At 35.6% G+C, this 24,128-nt stretch overlaps 1 protein-coding gene across 5 annotated transcripts in view; it reads right to left on the reverse strand.

Moving 5' to 3' along the window:
- The window catches only part of TTC7B (tetratricopeptide repeat domain 7B), a 141,777-nt gene that overhangs the window by 32,295 nt on the left and 85,354 nt on the right, over positions 1 to 24,128 (reverse strand). For 2 of the 5 annotated variants that reach the window (XM_052782973.1, XM_052782972.1), the window contains 5 exons: positions 19,285 to 19,401; positions 14,966 to 15,063; positions 11,309 to 11,467; positions 9,382 to 9,432; positions 3,533 to 3,673 (listed from right to left, as the gene is read on the reverse strand). In XM_052782973.1, the coding sequence (XP_052638933.1) occupies positions 3,533 to 3,673; positions 9,382 to 9,432; positions 11,309 to 11,467; positions 14,966 to 15,063; positions 19,285 to 19,401 (566 nt within the window). The remainder of the gene's footprint in view (positions 1 to 3,532; positions 3,674 to 9,381; positions 9,433 to 11,308; positions 11,468 to 14,965; positions 15,064 to 19,284; positions 19,402 to 24,128) is intronic. The other 3 variants (XM_052782975.1, XM_052782976.1, XM_052782974.1) reach the window with 2 other exon arrangements.

Here is a 24,128-nt window from a genome sequence, read left to right on the forward strand (position 1 = left end):
TACATGGTGAATATTACTACACAAGGAACAAGATTTTAGTGAGTATAAAATACACTACATTATTTAAATGCTAACTATTTGAGCTCTCCTGGTTTTATGGTCTCTTCTCCAGCATCAGACTTGAAACATAGTTTTAAATACACACACCCAAGTTGTTCAGTGAAAAGACAGTTAGGAAAAAATATAATTTACACAGACTGTAAAAGGTACTAAGTAAAATCTATAATTATTAGCAAATAATATGCAGAAACTAAAAATTACTTAAGTAGGTGATTATCTGCTACCACAATAATTCTAGACTGAAAAATAAGCAGAGATTAGCTAACTTAACAGACGGCAGCTGCAATTCTGTATTCCTTGCAGGGAAACAAGTATGGTAGTAATGGCTTTTAGCACTAGCCAAGAGACTGCAATACTGCTTATAAATTAGCCTTATGTTACTGTAAGATACTAAATGTTGCTGTCCTGCTTACTAACTGCAGCAGAGAAACTTGACAGTTATTAACAGAGCTTCCTAAAAGTATTAAATTTAAACAAAATAATTCCTTTATGTTTAAAGTTATTATAGAGTTATTTTAAGAATAACTTCTGCCTTTCTCTAACAGAAGTTATGCCACCCCAACAGAATATACAGCAGGCTTTTTGAAAAACTATGAAAGAATGAATAGAAAGTGGAACTTGTGGCTAGGTGTTAAGCATGAAAGTTCATTCAAGAAATTTCTGAAACTGAAGGAGAGCTATTCATTCTGAGATAATGACTTCAAACTGAATAAAAATGTTAAAAACCAACATGGCAAATTCAAATAAATCAGTTTTTCACAACTGACAAGTGCCAGCAGACTTTGTAGGAAAATCTCAGAGAGGAGCCGCAGTTTGCAGAGAAACCAGGTGCCAAGTCTGATGTGCTCTTCTTAATGTCTCCACCTAGAGAATGCCAATAATGCTTTCTGGTTCAAACCCTTCCAATGCTTACACTTGCATTTTATTGAGAAATCAATCTATTTTCCAATCAAGCTGCATAGCAATATTGAGTTCAGTCGTAACGCATTTCTCAAAGGATCACCACAGCCATTGATCATTTAGGGACAGGTCTGGTTTTTAATAGTGAGTTACTGGAGAATGTACTAATTGCAAAAGTCATTTTGTTTCACGTTTAAAATTAGCCTAATTTTCCACCTTTACACTGTATGCCCAGAAATGAAAGGTCAAAACAGTCCATTAATGAACACAAGATGAAAAATTAAAATCCGGTTACTGTGTTACCAACTTCTTCAGACTGGATGCCATGCTCATTTACACTAATGACAGCTGGAATGACACTGTATATCCATAAGAACGAGCATTTTCTCTTTTTTTTCATATCATATGTATTAGTTTGGGTAAATATATTCCACTAAGTTTTGCATGTATTTGAACTTATTTACATAACTCTTCCATGTCTCTATAATCTAACAGGAAGAATAATTCTCAATTTTTGTATTTTACGATTTAAAGCTTGTTAAAGATTCCCCCCCGACACTAAGAAATAAAACACTGCACAAGCATACAGGGAGTCAAACAGTTAAACGTGGCATGAGTCTCAAAAAGGAAGCCATTTCCCAATGGTAAATCTTCACTGTTATTTAAAGAACGTGTACTGTAAGGCGTTAAGTAATTTTATCGCTGTTTTCTATGCAAGTAACCCATATACACTGATGAAGATACCTTCCAGAATATCTGCTTTGTATTGTGCTTCTGAGAGAAAACTTTATTCTGAATGTTCCTACAGTGAAGAGCCTTTCTCAAGGCTCAGGGCATTTACTCTAGCAGGACAAGTAGCTGAATAGCAGGATACCTAAACACTCTGAAATGCAGCACAAATCACCAGCAGAAGTATCAGGAACAGGATCATTCCAAAGTGGAGAGGAAGGAGACTTCAGGCTGCAGTACCTTCTCTGAAGGCAGACAGAAGCCCTCTTTCATCTCCTGGTTTTTTTCTTTCATTGCTCCCTATACACAAAGAGTCAGAGCACTCTTCATACTTTACATACTGGATCTTTAACACTTGAGTTCATTCTCCAGCCCAACTCTCTCCTACTTCCCACCCATACTTCCTCCTGCTGGGAATCAAGAATATGGCCTACAGGCCACGCTTGCCGAGATAGGTATTTTTAAGAGTGAAAAGTGGACTGTGCAGCAGGTTGCAGCAGCAGACCACCAATGTGTATGCAAACCTGACTAAGATGTGAACTAAAAAGGAATCAGCAAAGAGTGTCCAGACCCCTCCTTTGTAGGCAAAACAGTAGCAGTCACTTGCATGGACTGGATTAGCAGCAATACGACATGACCAACAAAAATTAACAGAAAATAAGCAGTGCAACAAGCTGTCACAGAAGGCTGAGAAATTATCAGCATTATAGATGCTAAGAGTTACTGTAGATGGCCATCTGTGATGGTTTATAAATAATTAAAACCAGTGATGCCACAATGCAGGGCAGGTGATTTGTCTAATCTGTGCTGCTTTCCAGGAGCCCTTCCACCCTCAAATGAGATCACTATTATTAATCACTGTCATTGCTCTTCTTTCCAATCTTTTGGGCTTTTTCTCTAAAACATGAATTAATAACTGGCAGCCATTGCCCTGTAATGACTTTCACACAATAAAACTGTTAATGCAAAATAGGTGAATTAAAACGCTAAGAAATACAGCACTGGTTTGTTGAATGTAAACATGAAGAAAAAAAAAATTATGTCACTGAAAAATCCTCAAGTCTGAGAGCAGACCAAAGTGGAACAACTGCTGACTGATTTCTAAATTACACCTTCCTGATGCAAGTATCAATAAAAAACAATTGCACGGTATACATCTTCAACTGTAAAAATACACCGGATCAGCATTTTCTGGTTAAAATTTTATATAACAGTCACTTATGATATTGCATTTAGCTTGAGGCTTGAAGCAGCATAACAATACTAAATCTACTCAAGAGAACTCCACATTTAGAAAAACAATCCTGGGCCTTTTGCATTAACGAAGCCAGGAGGAAGAGAACTGAATAAGAGCTCATTATCACAGCTGCAAGGGACAGGTTGCTCAATAGTACTACGCCTCTTTTTTTCCACATATGCAGAGTTATTTATTTTCAATGATAAAGTTTTTCTAGTTGCAGGAACTCTATTCAATAATCTTACAAACATCTTTTTCCAACCAATGGAATTAGGGCATCTAAATTTCCAAATACATACTTCAGAAACTAAATTCTTCACAGATAAGGGAGAGAGTGTTGCCTTTGTTCTACAGAAAATATGACTCCACTGATAACAGCTGCATTATAAAACTACTGCCTTATCTTACATAAATGATCTTGCACACAAGCAACTGTAATGTGTTTTTTATTTCTTGACTTGCTTCAGTGCCACGCACACACCTGGAAAAAGTTTGATCTGATAAATGGTAACAGATTCTGAATGAAGCCAAGAGATTTTTGCAAGTCCTTAGGCTAGCAAGAAAGGGGAGAAGAAAGAACAAGAAAGAATTTTACTTTCACAGTACCAGCATGAAGCCATATTTGAGCCAGAGTCATCCAAGGATGCAAGGGACCTTGTTTAGGGGCACTGCTTTGCAGAGATGAAGCAACCTCAGACAGTGCTTGCTCCACTCTAGAAGCTGCTATTGATGTGGCATGGACTGAACCTGTAGAAGTAATGAAAAAAATTACCACCATAGAAAGAATGAAGACCCCATACACGTTGCATAAAACATTTAATTGTAACTCTTTTCATAAGAGGTTTTACCCCAAACTCCTCAAGATTTAATTTACTTGTACCGTTTTTGAGAAGTTTTTTGAAATGTCAGGTTAATTTTCCTTGTTATGAAAGCTTTTATACTGCTCTGAAAGACTATATAAAAACCACAATGAACATTGGTAACTATACCTGACACATTTTTGGGTTGCTACTATGAATACTCTATTAAACTCAACACCTCTTTTCTGGCAATGTATGATCCAAAAAAAGGTTTGTGATGGTATTGTACACTGTAATCTTCAGGTTGCTACATGCACTTTGATGTTAGTAATTGCTATGTCTTTGCATAGAGTGCAATTAGAGGACTATTTTAAGACCAATAACTGTACAAAAAAAGAGAACTAAAATATACAAGATGATTACAACATACACCATCACAAATACAGAATTAAACTGCACTGAATGCAAATCTTAGCTAATCAAAAAGGCTGAATTAAATGCCTTGTGGCAAAAAAGTCCCTTGCATATAGAACACTCCCAAAGCATACTATGTAAAGGGTAATTCTCGTAAAATGAAGCATTTACAAGTGTGATTAGAATCTCATTGGCAAATACTACCCTTTTCAAAGTACTGGAATTAAAAAAGCTTCTATGACTAGAGAATATCTAATGGCAACTGTACTTTGGATAGCCAATTACTGACAGCTTATTTAGTCATGATTTTTTTTTTTTAAATCAAGACAATGAATATTTTAAGCTATGCTCCTTGTCATCTAAGCTTCAACGTATCTCTAGTTGTTTTATAATTACAAATTACAAAATCTCAGACTGACTAGGCCTGATTAATAAATAACGGAAGTGCAATATTCCATATTGAACCAGATGAGAAGTCTTTTAAGCCCATCAACATATCTGTAATGGTCAACAATGGCAGGTACCCCAAAAGAAAGTACTGAATCCTGTACAGGTTGAACAGCACCCCACAAGCTCATCTTCATCACTAGCAGTTAAGAAATAAATGAAACCTTCACTCTCAATATCACAGGTTTTCTCAGAATTTTAGCAAGAAGAAATTTGCCACATAAAACATACATTCTTAAGTGTGACAAGATACATCAGCAAACCAGAAAAGCTGAAGAAATTCCTAGCACACAGATCAGTGGGAGGATAAAGTTTGTCTGGAAGTGTGCATCATGTTTCCCTTAACTGACAGAAACAAGGGAAAAGCAGCACAGGACATAATTAGCATTTCATATGTCATTATGAACAAGGAATTGCCCTGAAGATCTGAAACAGTATCTGGCCGTGGACTTTGCTTTCCTTTACTGGCTGATGAAACAACTCAAACTCCAGCCCGCAGAGTTGAACATTCACTAAAGTTTTTGTGTGTCTTATCTTTAAGGGTTAACTTCTGAAGAAATATTAAAGGGAAGTCTAAGCAAGAAGCATGTGGAGTGTATTCAAAGAAAAATGCCAGCAAAGGTACCATAAATAAGCACTAGTCACCAGTAATCCTTTTCTTGTCTGACACCCACTTCTGTAAATGCATGTCACTGCAGCCTGTCACTTGTTTGCCTTCCAGGCAGGGACTAATAGTGAAAGAGCCTCCTCATCTCTCCAGAAGAATTTGTAAAGAAAAAGGTGTGATTCACTGACACAATGGATATCATCTAACCCCTTCCTTCTGAAAAGCAAGTATTCAATTTGGTATTAAAAAGGAACTATATCTTCTATTCTTTAAAGTAAGGACTCTGGCTGCCAGCCAGGCCACAAGTAATTTCATATAGAAAGTGTGCTGTTAGATTTTAAGCCTCTAGTACTTAACCATAAAGCACATATGGTAATGTATTATTAAAACTTTTTATACATCAATTTCTATATAAAAAAGAACTATACTGTGATAAAATTCTTATGAGTTGCAGTGCCACCTATATTAAAGTTAAAACAGAGTGGATACTGAGTGCTTCCTGTGGTAATTAAGTCCTATCTTGAACTTTATTGTGAGTAGCAGAAAAAACCCAAACCAAAACAAAAACAAATTTAAAAAAAAAAAATCTTTCTAGAAATTTTTTTTCAAAGTGTTATTATTCAAATTGCTTATATTTCCTGTTTAGGAAAAAGGCATCTCTTCACATATTGCAGCAATTAGTTCTCTGAAGAAAACACACATGTATACAAAGTAAGTCTTCAAGTGTCCTTACTTCAATCAAACTACTAGAAAATAGTTACCTCCTATTTTTCACTAATTTAAAACAGCTGATATAAAAACGTATTCTAAATTAATCATAAATATTAACAATCTAAAATTCAACGTGGACCAAGTAACTTAACTGTTTTAGAAACTCAGACTGCAGATTATTCAACATAATCAACTAAATTTAAGCTGCCTCTAAACAACATCCCAACTAAGTGGATTCTCGGGGTTTAAGTTTGAAGATCAATGTTAAGCAGCACACAAAGAAACTTGGTATAATCTTCTGCAGGGCTGTTTGGAAATCCAAGCCTTTGAAATCCTTCATGCTTCAGTCTTATTTAAAATGTAGAGAACTTGAGGGTGTTGCGAAACAGCACAAGAGTACCGATAATTGGTCTTTTTTGTTTGGTTTTGTTTCTTTAAAAACCCTCCTTGCAGTGGCTATTAAGAGAGATATTCAAGCACAAGGCTATACAGTTTCCAAAAGGAGTAGGGATGACCTCTAGTGCAGCCTTGCATATCTAATCAGCCAGCCACTGTATCCTTTATCATACTTTTACATCTTTGCTATTACCTTTTTTTCTTTCTTTCTTTTTTTTTTTTTAAAATAACAGTAGCGTTTTGATGCCCAATCAGGCATCTTTCAGGTACACTGCAATCATGCCAATAGCTCTAACCCATAAACCCCTAAATGCTTCTTTAGTATTGCCACAATTAGCTGTCATCTGACTCATTTCTGGCTCCTTCTGTTAAAACACAATTAGTAAGCTTTCATTTTGCAGAAAACTAAAAATCATTTAAAGACCCTGTGTACTAAAAACCTTTTGCTGACCTTCCTCCAAATTTTATTCAACCCTTTTCTTATTAGAACTAACTAACTTATCTGAACTATTTGTTCCTTGTTCTAACCCAGGGGACCCCAGATTCAGATCTTTATAGTCACATTACAATTCTAAAATGTGTCGTAATTTCAACTACCACTGGTAAAGATACATAGTGGTTTGTGAGAAACTGAAGGTAAAGAGTGGATCTTAAAGTCTGCTTGAAGCCTCACAGATCCTACGTAACCAGTTATTTGGTGGCTCCCTGTTGGTTTTGTCATAAGGTCTGCTCTCTCTTCCCAGCCTTATCTGTATTTTTCTTTCTTTGGTCTGTGTTCAGTACCCTCAGCCAAACACAAACATATCCTCACTTTCAGTGTTACAATTCACTCAGTTGTAGCTTCCTTCAAATGCTCAGATAGAGTAGCAGTAATTTCTGGTTTAAAATTCTACCATATCTTCCATGCACACAAATATCCTTGCTCTTCCAAGACAATTTCTAGACGTGCTGTTATAGCGTGACATTTCAGAATCAAGAAGAAATTCCCTCAAAATACCACAAGCAGCAAAGAGTGTTTATTTTGAAATATAAAAGTATGAGGTCTGGAACAGTAATATATCACCAAAATGGATCCTGGCTACTGACTTTCATTTGTTTAGTTTTGTTCTGAAGCTTGTTTATACAAAAAAGGCCAAGCACAAAACAAGGAGTGTCTTTGCAAGATCTAGAATTCCACTACTTAAATTACTTATTGATTAACATCTGGAATCATAATCACATTGCACACTGCAAAGTGTGACAGAAGGTCTTAATCATAATGAAGTGTTTCTAAACCAAAAATGTATAACCTCCCACTCGTTTCCTATAATGACATTTGTCCAGAATTTACAGTTTCTACTCACCATACTAACATAGTATCTGCAACAACCATAGTTACGTCAATGTTTCAATTCAATCTCAAATAGAAAACCTAACAACAGCCGTGTACAAACACAAGTTAACCAAGAAGTTAAGTCATTTCACAGAAACCTTTCTTTTCCAAGTCACACCTACAGTTCAACTTCTGTGAACAACAAAGTGTTCAATTTATTCTCTTCAGGCTTTTCTTAAGATAAATGTTACAGGAGAGTCTACATGAAACCCATCTTTTAAATACCATTTTTAAGTCACCCTATGTAAATACATGTGTTATGACTTCTTCAGTTCTTTCCTTGGTCATTGCCCAATAAATTCTTCAGAATGTAGCCTAATGGACATGAACTAAGACATGGACTCTATCAGCACTTAGTTGGCATGCAGGCTTGGAGAAAAACAACATCACTTTTACGTACATCAAATTTTCCTTCTGAAAATGAGTAAAAGAGTAGACTGTCATCCTTCATGAAACATGTTCATATCAACTGACAAAAACACTGTAAGAGGATTTCTTTTTATACCATAAAAGAGAATATTACTAAACAGTTTTACATTCATCATGTTTTCAATGTTTCAACATTTACATAAAGAAAAAATGCTTTAACAGCAATGCTCATGCAGGAGAAAAGAGGAAAAATCCCATTACTTTCAACTTTACATGCACACAAAGCTGGCAGTAAGAACATTAGTGGTGTGACATACAGAGAACTCTGTGCTAAAGAAAGCAATCGCATGATACAAAGAGGCAGTACCTTCTGCAGGACTAATACATCACTGAAGTGATGCAGTTGATAAGACAGATTGGCAAGGTTAGACAAAATTAACAGGTTTTCCTATAAAATTCATTAAGTGTCTGAGGCACCTTTCACAATCACAAATTACGAAGCCAGCTTATCTTTTGGTGAAAAGTTATGCATGGAGATATTACGAGTCAGGTATGGACAGCATCATTCATAGAGCACCCTCTCAGCTCTTTGAAAAAAATTTTCTGAGCTTAGCCACTGTCAAACATGCTGTTTTATGTATCTTCTTACTTTTCTCTCCTCCACCAAATCGGTCTCCTGTACTACCCCATAAAAATCTATGAAAAAGTGAAGTAATCAATGAAAAAAAATCCCACAGTTTACTATTCAAGGCTAAACACACAGCTTTATAATGTAACAGGTTAGAGAAAAAGAACGTTATTTCACATCCTGATTAAAGCAGCAGTTATTTTTATTGATCTATATTCTTCATTCTCTGTTATTTAGCTTGTTTTCATCATTTCATTATTTTAAAGTGTACTCTTTAAGATATTTATTCTACAAGCAAAATTTGTACCACAAGAGAAAATAGTTTATTATGAAAAATGACAGCAGTTGCAGTGTTGCATTTTGGACCAACATACTCCTTAGGAACAGTAGTGGCATAAAATCTTCTCTAATATAACACACTGGCAGCTGGCCATTACGTTATACAAGACCGTCCTAACGTATCTTTATTTGCAGTCCTCTAGAAATGAATACTGCCTCTTTAATCATTAAATGCAAGTGTTAGTTGAGTGCATTCAGATCTCTTAAGATTACAGCCCTTGGGGTGACTGAATGGGCAAAGAGTATCAGCCTTGCTTTACACACTATCAAACTTCCACTACTGATGGACAAAACATGTACGCTTTGTGGTAAAGGAAAAGGTGATTTAAGTCCTTAAGAAATTAATAGAACTGCACAGTGAGTACTACTTACAAACTGAAAAAAGGGAGTAAAAACCATGAAAGTAAGCATCTGATGGGTTGCCTTTGAACAGATCAAACCACAAATTAAAATCCAAAGTAAGCAGGAGGGGGGGGGGGGGGAATGTATATACATATATATATATACACACATATATATATATATACACACATAAAAACCCCACAAACTCCAAGAAAGCCAAAAGATTTCTGATAATCTTCAAACTGTAAATCAGGTTTACAGGGTTTCAAAAGATAAAAAAATTAAATAAGAAGATTACTGTTTACAATAAATATTTTCATAGAGCCTTTGCTACACCTCTAAAATCATGTTCCTGTTCAACAGAAATTGGAAGTCAAGTGTATAATACAAAGTGTCTTTTGCTTCTTTCACTGGAAAAAAAATTGAACTGAGCAAGATACAGAATATGAGATTTTCAGCCCTGGCAACTATACTAACATGCTATAAGCATCTAGGCAAACCTCTACTTACTCAGAAGATAGAGAAGCTTAGGGAAGAAGATAGAGAAGATAGAGAGCTTTAACTTTCATTAATTATTTACACTATACAAAGGACTCCAATATCTGGGTTTTTTTCATGGTTCCGCTACTCCTCATGCATATGGTGGAAGCTCCTTTCCCTGAGGATACGGTAGCTTGGAAATGGAAAACTTGGGCTTTACATAATGGAATCCGTGCTTGGGCTTCTGCATTCTTTCAGTTTGCCTTCATTCTTGAGTAGGGTCTTATTAACTTGTAGCTCTGCAAAGAACAAGTAATTTAATGCTAACTGAGATGTACTGTTTATAGAGTAGGTCTGAGCAAGTTCAACTCAATGACACCCAAAGCTGTAATAGCAATCAATCAACTATTCAAATTTATCAAGAAGAAAGTCAGACTTCAAACAGCTAACCTTCTGTAGGACACAGATTTCCTGGAGTCTAAAGGAAGCGCTTTCCTTAATTTCCAGTTACAGGCTTACATATGAGCTAGTGTTTTCAAAACTCTAGTCTTACGTCAGCTATTTTAATGAGTGAATTTTGCTAATATTCAAAGATTTGTTTTCTACATTTTGTTAGGAATTAATATCTTTGACATGGTATCAGTCAAAGGCTAGGTGTCAAAAATGAATTTCTTAAGATCGGATTATAGTAAACGCAGTGACAAAAGCAGGGCTGTGCATAAATCTATAAGTGAAGTACAATTTAACAGAAATAAAAAGGAGTTAAAAAGAACATGGATGCAAAACTACGTTGATTTTACCCTGCCACCTGAACTACTCTGGCAGCATTACTGTACAGTTTGTATTCAAGCAACATGGGGATTGATCTTACAGCATGTTTAAATTGGCATCATTTCAATGAACAGGATGGCTCTTGACTTGAAATAGCATAGTACTGATTTTCATTGCTCTAATACTCAATCATTCCAACATGCCCTACTTGCAGTATGAAAATACACACTGATATTTAGGCAATTTTTTCCTTCACGTGAATTTTCAGGGAAGATTTTGGATGCAATTAGCTAATGGCTTTCTGAAATTAAGTCACTAAAAACTGTACAGATAAGAAGGAAATTCTATAGAAATGACAGTCTTGTTAGGCAAAAGATGCCAGCAATGGAAATAATTTACAGCAGTAAATACTATAGAGCAGTCTTGGCCAATAACCTTTTACCCAAACACCTATCATTTTCTCTAACAGTCATGAGAACAGTATTAAATATGTCTGCAACTTTACCTCTTTTGGGACCAATAAAACAGTCTATTCTGATGAAACTCTAAAAACCCATTCAGTATTTAATGAAGAGCACCTGAAAGACCAGTTTTCACCCACACTGTTGAAACTTAAACTGTTTAAACATGGTTTATCAGTTATGAAGATTATCAGAAAAATACAGCACAAACTAACACGCCCATCAGGAATAGAAAGCCAATTTACAGTGAGAAGGTGTACGGGGCTCAGGAACTTGGTCACAGTATGGAGAGGCTGCATGGGGCCAGACAAAGGTATCTGGTTTAGGATGAGGATGATGAGAAGATACAAACAGTTGGAGAGGAGACTCTGTTCTTGAGAGAGAAGATGAGGAAGTATCAGAGGCTAAAAAGCGAAACAAAGAGAATGATAAGGGGGAGGGGGGGGAGCGGGAAAGAAAAAAGATCCAACAGGGTTTAATGGACTCATGGATGCCAAAAAATGCAAAGCATTTATTTCACCATTCAGTAAGATGGAAATGGCTTCTACATAAAATAAATACCACTTCTTCTGAAAGCAACATAAACCCTCCCCCATACTCATATGTACTCTCCTTCCATACTAAACTAGATTAAAAAAACAAATTAAAGATTTTTTTTTTCCCTATGTTCTAATGCATAAATTTGTAGAATATATTTAAGGAGAAATAAAGATCAAAGTTTAAAACTCAGCTACTATCGTTTCTTCCTATGATAAACTCAGTGGACTGCAACGAATACAGAAAAAATTGAATAATCCATTTTTAAAATGATTGAGTGCAATTTACCTTAACCAAAATAGCCAGTTGAGTCTCACATGATTTGCATATGCATATCTATCATTGGATATGAAATGTGCCTGCCTCCCTGTGAGATTTTACTTCAGTGATTGATTCATCAAAACTTTTTTTTCCCCTCCATATTTAATTCCTTCATCAACATATACAAATATGGGTGCTTGCCACTCATGGCAAACCAGCTAAAATAGAAGGCAAACTTAAAGTAGATTTGCCACAGCTATTGATCAGGGCCTTAGAATTAACAGTCTAGCCTTGTAAGAAATCCACAATACACTCTTCTGATACTTCAAAGATTACACAAATATAAACTTGAATCATTTAATAATTTCTGATTATGGGATTGGCAAGTGCTCTATATAAAACTGTTTTTTAAGACCTTTTTTTTTTTCCCTTAATTTCAACTTCTGCTTAATTGATACATCTGAGAAAAAGAATGTTTTACACCCATTACAGCTAGATGTATTTTTTTTTTTTAAGGATTTTAAAATTGAAATTGCAAATATGCAAGACTTCAGATTTGACTTTTAGCTCTCATTTCTTGGTACTCAGATTGCCCAAACTCAGAGTAGACAGACAAAGAGGATCACCATCACAGATGGCAAGCAAAGTTAGGAAAGGGAAAATTTCCAAATGTTCATGTGTATACACACATAAATGTATACACGTGGTAGCCTTATACTATATAAAGAGGAGGGGAGTGAACATTTCTGTCCTAAGAGGATTTTCCACAGTATGTTTCCTGCATACCCCTATTTTAACATTTGTTTACTTATTTAAACATCAAATTTCTTCTGCATTTCTAAACACTGGGGTTCCACAGAATTCGCATGAGCTCTTTCAGCCTATAAAGGTCTAACATCTCGACCATCTATTGTTTCTATCACCTACCTTTTATGAACAATGTTTTTTTGACAGTCTGCTTAAAGTTTTCTCACTCAAACACTATGACAAGCTTGACTTCATCTATTGTTATAGTACCATAACCTTTTAATTTCTGCAAAATTTTTACATAATCTTCTGGATGAAGAATTTTGGACAAAACTTGGATATGGAGCTTTTATATGTATAATACTGTATAGAAAACAGTGGATAACAAAGCTCTAGTCCTTACCAGAATTTGAGTATTGGTATTGCAACAAGGTTTCTTCTGCTAAAATTAACAATTAAAAAAAAAAAAAAAAAACCAACCAAAACCCAACCCCAACCCCCCTGAAAAATAGAAAAAGAGACCTCCCCCCACTCACCCTCCACAATTACCTTTTATAAGAAAAATAATCAGAAAGGGACCCCATATTTTTAATTTCCCATCTTGTCCTCCTTGACAGTAGAGATAAGCTCTAACAACAGAGCTGAGATTCAGAAAAGATGACTAATTAGAACTTCTAGAAAAATCAGACATATATATATATAGATCCTGTTTTCCAGTTGATACTGGCTGCAGGATTTGAATCTGGGGCAAGCTTCTTGAAATCTCACTGTTTTGGATGAGGTACTTGAAAGCGTTGAGGAATATGCAGTCCTTAAAAAGCAGCAATTCATTATGTTCTCAAGTGTGGCAGATATAAAATAGGACACCCCGAAGATGTAGATCAAGAGCTTTGTGTCCCCATGGGGGAAAAACAAAACCCCACAACTAACCACAAAACCCCCTCCCACACCACCGCCCCAAAAAGCACTTTGTTGAAGGCATAAAATAAATTATCTATATCTATGTCTATCTATATATGTATATGAAACCTTTAAAATCTAGTTATGTCCTTAGAATGAAACAATGAGCTAGACTAGAATATAGAATAATCACTACAGAATAATATGTTATCTTATACATTTTAATTATACGAATACAAGACAGAAAATTCTGCATTAGGGGCAGCAAGCTAAATTATGCCATACTTCAGGCCATATCACATTGCAATTCTTTGAAATCAGGTGACCTGATCTTTGTAATCAAAACTGTTTGCCACCATAGCAAGCACAGAACATTTTCTGTTGACTTACATTATTTCAAAACTGAGTGAACATTCAATCCAACTTTAACTTTCAGAAGTTAAGTATCTAAATTGGATTTTTCCCCAGTGCACAATTCTGATGTTAAACAAAGAGATACATTACACATTTCAATGTATCTTAATTTATGGGTCAGTGTATTCTAATTCATAGGCTGGCAAACTTTCCCATAAGCTGTTTGTGTCAAAGTGCGATTAAGCAGAAATTCACATCTGAAAAGTGCCAGGAAAAGCATGCTACAGTTTTGAGATAAAACCCAGGAAGCAGATAACTCTCAATATTTAGAATGCAAGTAACACACTGTAAATGTTTTTGGAACTAGCATCATCATGGTAATTCCTTCTGCAATTTTCACAGGATGCATGGCTTACCTGCTTTTTGGCTATATGAGTTTTAAGGCATATCAAGTTGCATTCTGATAACTGAATATATTAAAATAGGCAAATTACATGTTGTAACTATTTACTGACATGTAACAATCTTAGCTTTTATGTAGTGTACCTGTGTACCACATTTTTGATATGTATATCAAAATATCACAGCATATATTATTTGTAATAAATAAATTTTGCTTATAATGTCAAAGCTATGTCTACAATAAGCCAACCCACCCATGCAATTAAATTTTAATATATTAGAGATTTCAATTGATTTAATTAGCAACAATGTCTTCAGGTTTTTTGAGATTAAAAGTTTTCTGAAATTTTTCTGGTTTACCTTTTAAAAAGAAAATACTTGCAAATACTGAACAGACAGAAAAGCATAAGACTTTGGCAAATAGGCTAGTTCAGCATACTAATTTTTAGCCCTTGCATAAGAAGATACCTCTAAGCTCAGCAAGATCCACACTGTAGGTATTTTAATTAGGGAAGGTGGTCAGCAAGTGTTTCACAAATAAAAAAGAAAAAAAAATCTTATATTGCACAATGTCTATTTCCACTTATATGACAACAATGAAAATATGATTTCATTTAGCAAAATAAAACAAAAAACCTAATGCAAAATCTAGCTATGGCCAGACCATTTTACCTATTTTATTGTTCAAATGCAGTTCTTACCTGTTTCAGGATCACTGAAATCTGGTAATGTAATTGTATTAAGCTGTCGTCTATCAGCAATAGCTCTGTCTAACAGGCTGCTCCCACGTCCAGAATCACTGTAATGAAGTATAGAAATTGTAAGCTATTAAAATATAAAATTATATACTGAGATACAAGTTGCATGCTGCCCTCCTCCCACAAAGGTTCTTGCTATAAAGGTTCTTGCTATGAACAAATTTAGTACCAAGCACCACTAACCACTCACAGTGCATTACGCCAGCTGCATTTAAACAGAATTAAGCTAAGCAAAACTAAATCCATATTTACTTCAGCAATTCTGTTTTCACAATTAATACAACCACAAAGGGAATACAGTCTTTTAATTTGATTCATAGCTAACAGCTTTACAGAAGGGATTTATTGTACATTAAGCTTTTATATAATATGAGGTACAGCTCTCACACAAAGCTGAGATGGTAGATCTAAGTTTGAAAATCCACACTTTTCCCCAGACTGAAGAGAAACACTAAACTCAGGACACCTAATTTTAGGTAAAGATGTTATAAAGATACCATAACTACATTTCACATATAAAAGGCATCACTTTTATCTCTGGAGTTTGAGGGGGTTTTGTTTGTTTTTGTTTTAATACACACACACACATATTAACTGCCTAATGTTGAATTGGATCAGAATAGGGCAGTAGGAACATTCTGAACTCTTCCAACACCTCAGGAGCTTAAGCAGTAACAGCAGTTTTCACTGATGGCTCCTGTGGACAAATGCACTTAATTTCTACTTCAGTTATAACTCAGTATCTGTCCCTCAGGCTTCTTGTTGATATACTTGCTGGAAAACTAATTCCTCCTAGAACTACTCTTAAAGATTCAGCAGAAGAACAGGGACTGAAGAACTAAGTGCTCCTTCTCCTTAAGATGAGGCGAATATTGAGACACATTGACAGAAAAGTGTGAGGAAGCACGTAAGTGCACTCCTTCTTTAACATTCTACAGTTAATACAGTAATTTCATTCTTAGGATTGCAAGTCTGGTACTATTCACTATCAATACTCTTTTAAAAACCTCGCTTAAAAAAAAGCACCCCACAAACTTAAAAATAATTAAACTTTAAAGCAATTGGCCTATTAGCCCAACTTAGCTAAAGTTTTGTCTGATTCTCACCGAAGAGAAAAAACTCCACAAAATTCCTAGCTAAAAGTAAAGCCTGAGAAACTTTAATCTAAACTGCAAGGCTGGAATTCAGTACATCTTTCCATTTGCCTTAATTTTAAAATCCCCTCCTTCTGAATTTGAACTGAGAGAATGGCAAGAAGCCTTTCCGCAACTCTTTATAATTGCACACTTCAAAAACCAGTGAAACAACTTCCTCTCTTTGTACAGCTGTTACTAAAATGGTATAAATAAAATTCTGCTTTACCCTAACATTATGGCATGACTGATTTCCTTACAAAATGATGCCATTATAGAAATCCACAGGAAACAGAAGGGAACTTTCTGGGACACACACTATCAGCTATAGTTGTTACATCAGTTGGTGCATATTTTCTGGTAACCGCTGTATTAATTACTTCCTCAACCCACAAGCAATGACATGCCAAATGTTGCTGACAAGGAGAGCCATGCCTAGCGTAAGTATCTTCTAAGCACAGCACTGGCATTGTGGTTTGTTCTGTTTTCCTAATGCAAACTAAGAACTGGAAAAGAATTGAACTATTTTCTAATGAACTTCAAGCAGCAGGCTGAAGATAAACATTTAAACCTTCTAAGCGTTGCCCCACAAAATAAGTTTTAAATTCATATTAACCATCTCATGAGGAAAGTGTTTGTATGCCAATTAAAGACAAAAGAAAATTGTTCTAAATCAGCTGAACAAAGGTAAGGCACAGTGTTGCATTTAGCCCTGACTTTGTGTGGTATATCTAGTTATACATAGCTTATTTCATTATTAAGATTACTGAGGACATTGAACCCAACTGTACCCCACAAAATCTAATTAATTGCAAGAAGAATTATTTAACATAAGCCACAAGCTTATCAAAAAAGTGAGTTCTTATCTCATTTGGAAAATGATACATCAAAATTAGTTTTCAGTCTAAATCAGAATAGAAAAAGATGTTTCAAGTAAGCATAAAGGGTATTTAAATATTTGAAAAACTACATTCTAAAAAAGGTTTCAAATGATTAAAAGACCTTTTATTATTGGCTTAAAGAAGTATTAAAAAAAAAGCTTCAATTATTTGCAGCGGGAGACATAATTTTCAAACGGTGCTTTAAAACAAAATGAAGTGTGTGTTAAAACTACAGAGGCTGGAAAATTTAAGTTTTCACAACAATCCTGCATCATCATTCTTCAGTACATCTGGAGTGCAGTTGAATGAATAGAACTTCCCAGTCAGGTTTCAGGTCTGAAGCAATAATTGTTATCCCAGTCAGACAGATCTGGATCACCGTAATACCATATGAAGGTATTCAGTCCTTAAATTTCACACGGACCATCCAAAGAAAGGTTACAGCTTGCTATCCGTATTCACTGTTTAATGTCATTCTGAATGTGTGATTTGGGAAATCTTTCTCCTTCCATCATGACACTTATCCACAGCTCCTGTCCATTCCATTCCTAATTTGATTTTAATTTGTTACCATAAACCAGAACTTCAAGAAAAGCTTTCAATGTCAAGATAAAAAAAGCAGTAAAAACTATCAGATGCAACGTAATCCTCGTTAATTTTTCTGCTTAGATGTTCTTGAAGAAGAACGGTGACATGTGAGATAGCAAACTGCTGTTTGAAGCTAACACAGCCAAGAGTAAGTTTTCACAGTCACTGCTGATGTCTGAAGAAAGCATTATTACTTAATTTGTATTTAACATGGCACAGTAGCTCTTAGCACAACAACAATAAAAAAGTAATGACAAGCCATGATTAGAGCCCTGATTGGTGTAGAGGATGCAACAGCAGAGATGGAAGGTGAAAAGTTGTGCTGGAGTACATGCAAAGCCTCAATGAAATTAAGCTTACATAGAAATGGTAACTATTCTGCACAGCAGTCTGACAATAAACTCTTAAACCCCACTCCCCACACACACAAACAGCCAACTAAAATAAACCACCACCCACTAAGTTAGAAGAGAAATTCTCTCCCGGCTCCCTGCTGCTAGTTCAGTGATTTTGAGTTAAAAATAATTCTGCTCAAACCTTTCTGGTTGCTGACATACTTACTTTCTATAATCCCTGAGTCCTGCTCCCTGCTCCACAGCGCAGTATCAGAGTCTTTCTCAGTACGCTGTGATGGACTCGGGTCCCTTCCCAGGCTTTTCCTGCCACACCCTCCAAACCTTCCTTCTCTGAACTGCTCACTAGCTCACTAAGGAGAGAAGCAATTTCCCCGCTTTGGCCATTAAGCCAACTCTCTCAATCTTCTTAAAGAGATGCATGTGTTTACATAACTGAGATCAAACAAAGTAAGAGCAAAAACTGAACAGATAATGTTCATCATACTGCTATACAGGTATCTGATGCCACCTGGTACAAAGCTCTTCTGCTGCAGCATCTCTTCTCCAGAAACTGTCAACCCTTCAAACAACCAGATAGCAGGAGATTCTGCTTGTCCTCTTCTCCAGGTACTTGATAAACGTGTTGAATAGTACCAGCATGGATTTCTGCAAAGTGGCCTTCCCGTTTATTTCATGGCTTATCTAAACATATATGGCAAAGGACCTTCAAAGAAGCATTTTGGAAACCCAAATAGGACTGTATCAACTTATCCAAATACTTTTTAATGCCTCTAAGAACCTAAATAGGTTCATAAGCAAGACCTCCCTTTAAAAAAAAGCCATGCTGACTTTGCAAGCACATCATATTTACCCATACGACCTCTAATGTTTCTATATTCTTAACTAACATCCAGTCCTCCTTCATTTTATTTATTTAAAGTCCTTGAACTAAATTTCCACTACAGCAATCTCTCCTCTAGCCAATATAGAAGGCTCTATAACCCAGATTGGGGAAAAAAAAAAAAAAATCAAGACAATACCAGTACATTGAGCCCCATCAAGGAGAATGGCAGTTACCCAATCTCTGTAATCAGTCCTCATCACTGCAGTTTATTAGCTTTGGCATACATTACTTCACAGAACTCTGGATAGTTTCTGCATGTCAATCAGCTGGTATCTTTGCACTTCAGTATCCAGATTCCCAGAGGATTAGTTTGTTCATACAAAATACCAGACCAAGTAAAAGCAGGACTGCTAATGCTAACGTTGCCCTGAAAGGCTACTGAGCAAGGTACCGAGCAGCCTAGAATTCTACAGCATCTTACCTTGGGTTAGTGAGATTGTAGCAGGATTTCCAAATCTGGAGCATGTGTTTACAGGTAAGGAGTGCTTCATCTGGGCCTCTGCACAGGGACTCCAATTTGACTTTTGTAAACAGTAATCTAGTGAAAAGAGAAAGGAAATTAAAAGAGAAAGAAAAGAGATACCAATTCAAGCAAAAAATTTTTAAAGATAGCCAACATCACACCAAACTGGAGAAAACATGACTCCAAAGACAATGTTAATTTAAATAATTGCTTCATGAAGTAATTACAATAAAGTCAAATATCTAACGTCATCAAAGTAATAATGCTTTTTACAAGATGGCCTTTTCAACTGGACAGAAACAACAGTTGACAGGATTTTTAAAAATTTTTTGTGAAATTAGCAGGACCACTAAAAACAGTACTTCATACGTTGAAAAGAAAAGAGATGTCTTCACTAAGGAAAATCTTTACTACTTTTATAAGAAAGTATTTTCCATTAACTGGCTCAGATGATAGTTATCTAACATATACCTCACAAAAGAAAATAACTAAGTATGATGCAAGTTGTTTCCCTGTAGTATTGAATATTATAGGAAATGGAAGAGGCTATATTGAAAAAGATACCACTGGACCAGATAGATTCATGGGAGGTAGTCAGTATTGGTAAGGTCAACAAGAAAATGTAGCTCCACTCTACGTTATGTTGCCATCAGCAGGCACTAAAATTGATGTTTGACTTGAATTTTGAACATTTTGAACATTTGCAAGTGACAACCTGAAGAAAGCACATCATTCATCAAATATGCAACAAACTATTCATAATGGAAGCAAACATGTTTGCAGGAAGCCACTATAAATTAATTCTGATTTCAAAGTTGATGTTTCTAATGGCAGCAAGACAAATAAAGTGCATAGCCTTGTAAGATGATGACTGCATATTCCTTTTACATGCCATGTATCAGTAGAAGGTTCTCCACAGATATTAACTTAGACACCTTCCTGGATAATTAAAAAATATAAATGTAATGAGACAATAAAGAAGCTAATCCATTGGTATGCACATTTATAGGAGTCACAGAATCTGGGAACATATACTACACTGGAAAAATACTAATTTAAAAGCAATTTTTAGTAAATTGCAAGATTAAAGAGCACAAAGCAGGAGAAGAGTATGCACATAAAACTGTTAGCCTACTTTCTGTTTTTAAACCCAGGTGTACTTTAGCATTTTATTTCAATGCAACCTTAATCATCCTAAGTGAAAAATTTGTATAATTGGTCATATGGTTTGCGTGGGAAGACTGAGAATGGTGTAGAGGGGTGGGCATGTGTGAAAGCTCAGAACTTTCTTATCTCAAATACAAACTTCAAGGCTGCTAATAGTAACTGCAAACTGCCAGAGGGTTTTCTCAAGAATAAGAAATGACATCACATGCCTCAGCAAGTTACAGTAGCTAAAGCTTTAGTGTTCCACTGAACATCCTTTGCAGAAACTACACAGCATGTAAATCTAAAAACTAATTGCACTGCCTTAATTGTACAATGTATATGTTGGTGGAACTGAGGAGGAAATGGAAAGCAGGTCACTGAGTTAAAGAGACTGAACACCTGCGGATAAGCAAGGTAAATAAGGTCATACGGAGTCTCACCTGATGTCATGTAGGCATCAGAGTAATCAGTTACACTAGTTTAGCTTTCTTCCTATCAGTAAATCGGATTTGAGTGTACAGGGAACTATACAGATAATTTAAAGTCATATTTCATTTAGCAGAGCAGTACTCTCTAGATATTTGTTTAACTGTAACTATAACACTGGAAGAATAAATGTCCAGGTCTGTCCATCATTTTACTCGAGAGAAGGAAAAATGACAAATAACATCCTCCTCCCCTCACATTACTACATCTATTCTACCATTAACACATGCACGCACACTCCCCACCCAAACAAGACGACCTTGGCGTCAAAACCCAAACTCAAAACCACAGGAGTCTACCTCATACAATCCCTTTCCTGTTTCTCTGTATGTAAAAAGAAGAGAGTACTTTTTACAGTTTGAAGAGCCTAAAGAAGTTCAATTTTTTAAAATTTGTGATCATAAAGCACTTTACAAAAGTTATGGAACATAATAAGTTCAGAAGCACTGAATTTACAAGTCATTCTAGAAAGAAGATAATCATAATATATACCTTATTATGTACAGTTTACAGCTAGACAGAATTTACATTAACAGCCTTCTGGCATTTAAGACTCAGGAATTTTGTAGCAGAGAGAAGGCACAGGGTCAGTAAATCACTAAGATTCAGCATGCAAGAACTAAAAGAACAATTGAGCAGGAGATAGAAAGGGAGGGGATTTGATTATTAAGAAATGACTTAAACACGTGTACAAAATAGCAGGACTCTGTGCAACAAAAGCGTAAGAACCTGGACTACTAGTAGGATTAAAGGGCAAGACAGCAGAACACAAATATACTTATAAGAATTAAAGCAGCAGATCAGAATTTGATGCTTTTGGATGCACTTGTTATACATGCAACATAATCCCTGTTTCTTATGCATCATGGCAATCAAGGTGACTGGATGGTTGTACATTTCCCAAAATACAAACAATAAACAAAGTATGATGGAAAAATATTCATAATTCTAATAAAGAAAGGCTAGGCAATTGTATCTAATAGGGAAAAAAAAAGTACACTAGTGTGGGATTATCCACACTAAACCAAAAATAATCTTTTCAATAGAAAAGGTTGCATTTATAAAGCCACAGAGAGCAGTTTCGCTGGGTCCAAGACATATTTTGACTATAAATCACAAAATAACTAAGACACTTCAGAAAACTGAGATGCAATGTTAATAACAAAACAAAAACCTGCCAACTAAACATTTACTTATCAAATGGGGGAAGGAAGGGAAGAAAGAGGAAGGAGGCAATGGGCAGGGCGAACACCATGTGACAAACAGGTCTCCCAGATAACTTAAGTCTTCCAAGTTCCCTGAAATATGGCTGGAGGTACGAGTTCATAACAAGATAAACAAGCAGCTCAGGGACAAGTAGTACCTGGAAAGTTTTAGAAACCATGAGGTAGATCATCTGAAAAAGGATTTTCTGAAAGGTCAGCTTCAAGCATCTATGGAAACAACTCTTCTGGAATACAGCCTGCATTACGGACACAGGGAATTTTAAACTTTACAAGGACATTTTCACACCTGTTTTTAATACGCTATTAAAAATGGTGAAGAATGGATAAAAACTACCAAGAGATAGGATGATGAAAAACAAGCTGTACATTTTACGAGTATCATGAATTATCTGGTTGTGTTTGTCTGTAAGAGTTGGAGGTTTAAATTACTGGCACATGGTGCAGAACAAAACATGACAGAGTAATCACAGCATGGTGGGACAGCACTCATGACTAAGAACGCGAGTATGGAGGAATAGACAATATTCAAAACAGAAATGAAGAGTAGAACAATGTGTGTCAGCGACATGTCAGACTGGAATAAATATAACAGATAACAAGAACAGAAATCTGTTTGGGTCAATTCCTTTGGGGAAGGAAAGTTGGTAAAACAGGTTCTGTTAAAGACATTAGACTAATGAGGCATTTGTTCCAGCATCAGTGTTTGATATGGATGCAGACCTTTAATGTTAGATAAAAATAAAGTGAATTGTATCATTTTAGGAGACTGATTATGCAGACACAAAATGGAGAACAAATCAAACTCTTAAGTGGAAAGGCTTAGTTATTCTTGGAGCTAATAGCTCATAAATTTATGAAATAGCTACTGAAGCAGTAAATGACTCTAGTACCTCAAAACTGTTCTCACTAACTAATGAGGACATTATAAAACAGCTGCTCGCAACCTAATCCATGTATTGCTGAATTTTTATTTAAATAAAGAATGAAAAATCCCAAGTGGGTTTATAACTAGGTCTTTGAATTTCAGCGGCATACACCCAAATAATTTGATAGCGAAGGTTAGCAAAGACATCCAAGATACAGCAGAAGCCTCTCATTTAACATAAAGATGGTAAAACGTTTAAGGATCCACATCTCAAGTTGAAGGAGTAAAACTCAATGTTTGGCAAGCCAATCGTTGATAACATTGTGCAGGTAAGACATCGGGAACATGCAGAGATTGTATCAAGAATAGCAGGGGACAGAGAGACGAGAGGAGAGAAAGAAGAATCAGCACAGAAGGCTGCATCTTAGGTACACAGTAAAAAGTAAAGCTAAACTATACCTGAAGAGTTTATTATACAAAAAAGTTACAGTCTTTAAAGGTTTTTTTGTACCTAAGTACAAAAAAAAAAAAGTGTATACTAAACAGGGACAACGGGATGAAGATTAAGGATATTTCAGGAATGAACCCCCAACCTCCACCATAATCCTTATCTATGTTGTCTCAGATATGAAAACAATGACAAATGGAGACTAGGAACACTTTAAAAATTATTACAGCTAACGCAGTCAAAAATAATCCATTTCTCAGTACAGTGGAAACAGTGACACATAAGATTGTCCTTTCTAAAGTAAAAACTTTTAAGAAAATATCACTTCAGTAATGATTGGGGAACAGCAACTACATTGCCGATGTTTTTTTCAAGAGAGAAGGCACAGACGAATATATACAATCTTAATAACATGCAAAAATTTATAAAAAAATAGCATACAAAAAATGAAAGGAGTATTAGATAACATTGTTAATGGAAAAATGGGTTATATTTCAACTTTAATAAAGAGATTGTACGAAACAACTGTGTAACAATTACTCTAAAACAGAGCTGCCTAACAGCCAGGTTTGTCAAGGTGAGACAGCTGTGAAAAGAAGGCAAATGCAATTCTGGAACATACTTGTTG

The sequence above is a fragment of the Harpia harpyja genome, chromosome 3, assembly GCF_026419915.1.
Source record: "Harpia harpyja isolate bHarHar1 chromosome 3, bHarHar1 primary haplotype, whole genome shotgun sequence".
In the NCBI taxonomy this organism is placed as follows: Eukaryota; Metazoa; Chordata; class Aves; order Accipitriformes; family Accipitridae; genus Harpia; species Harpia harpyja.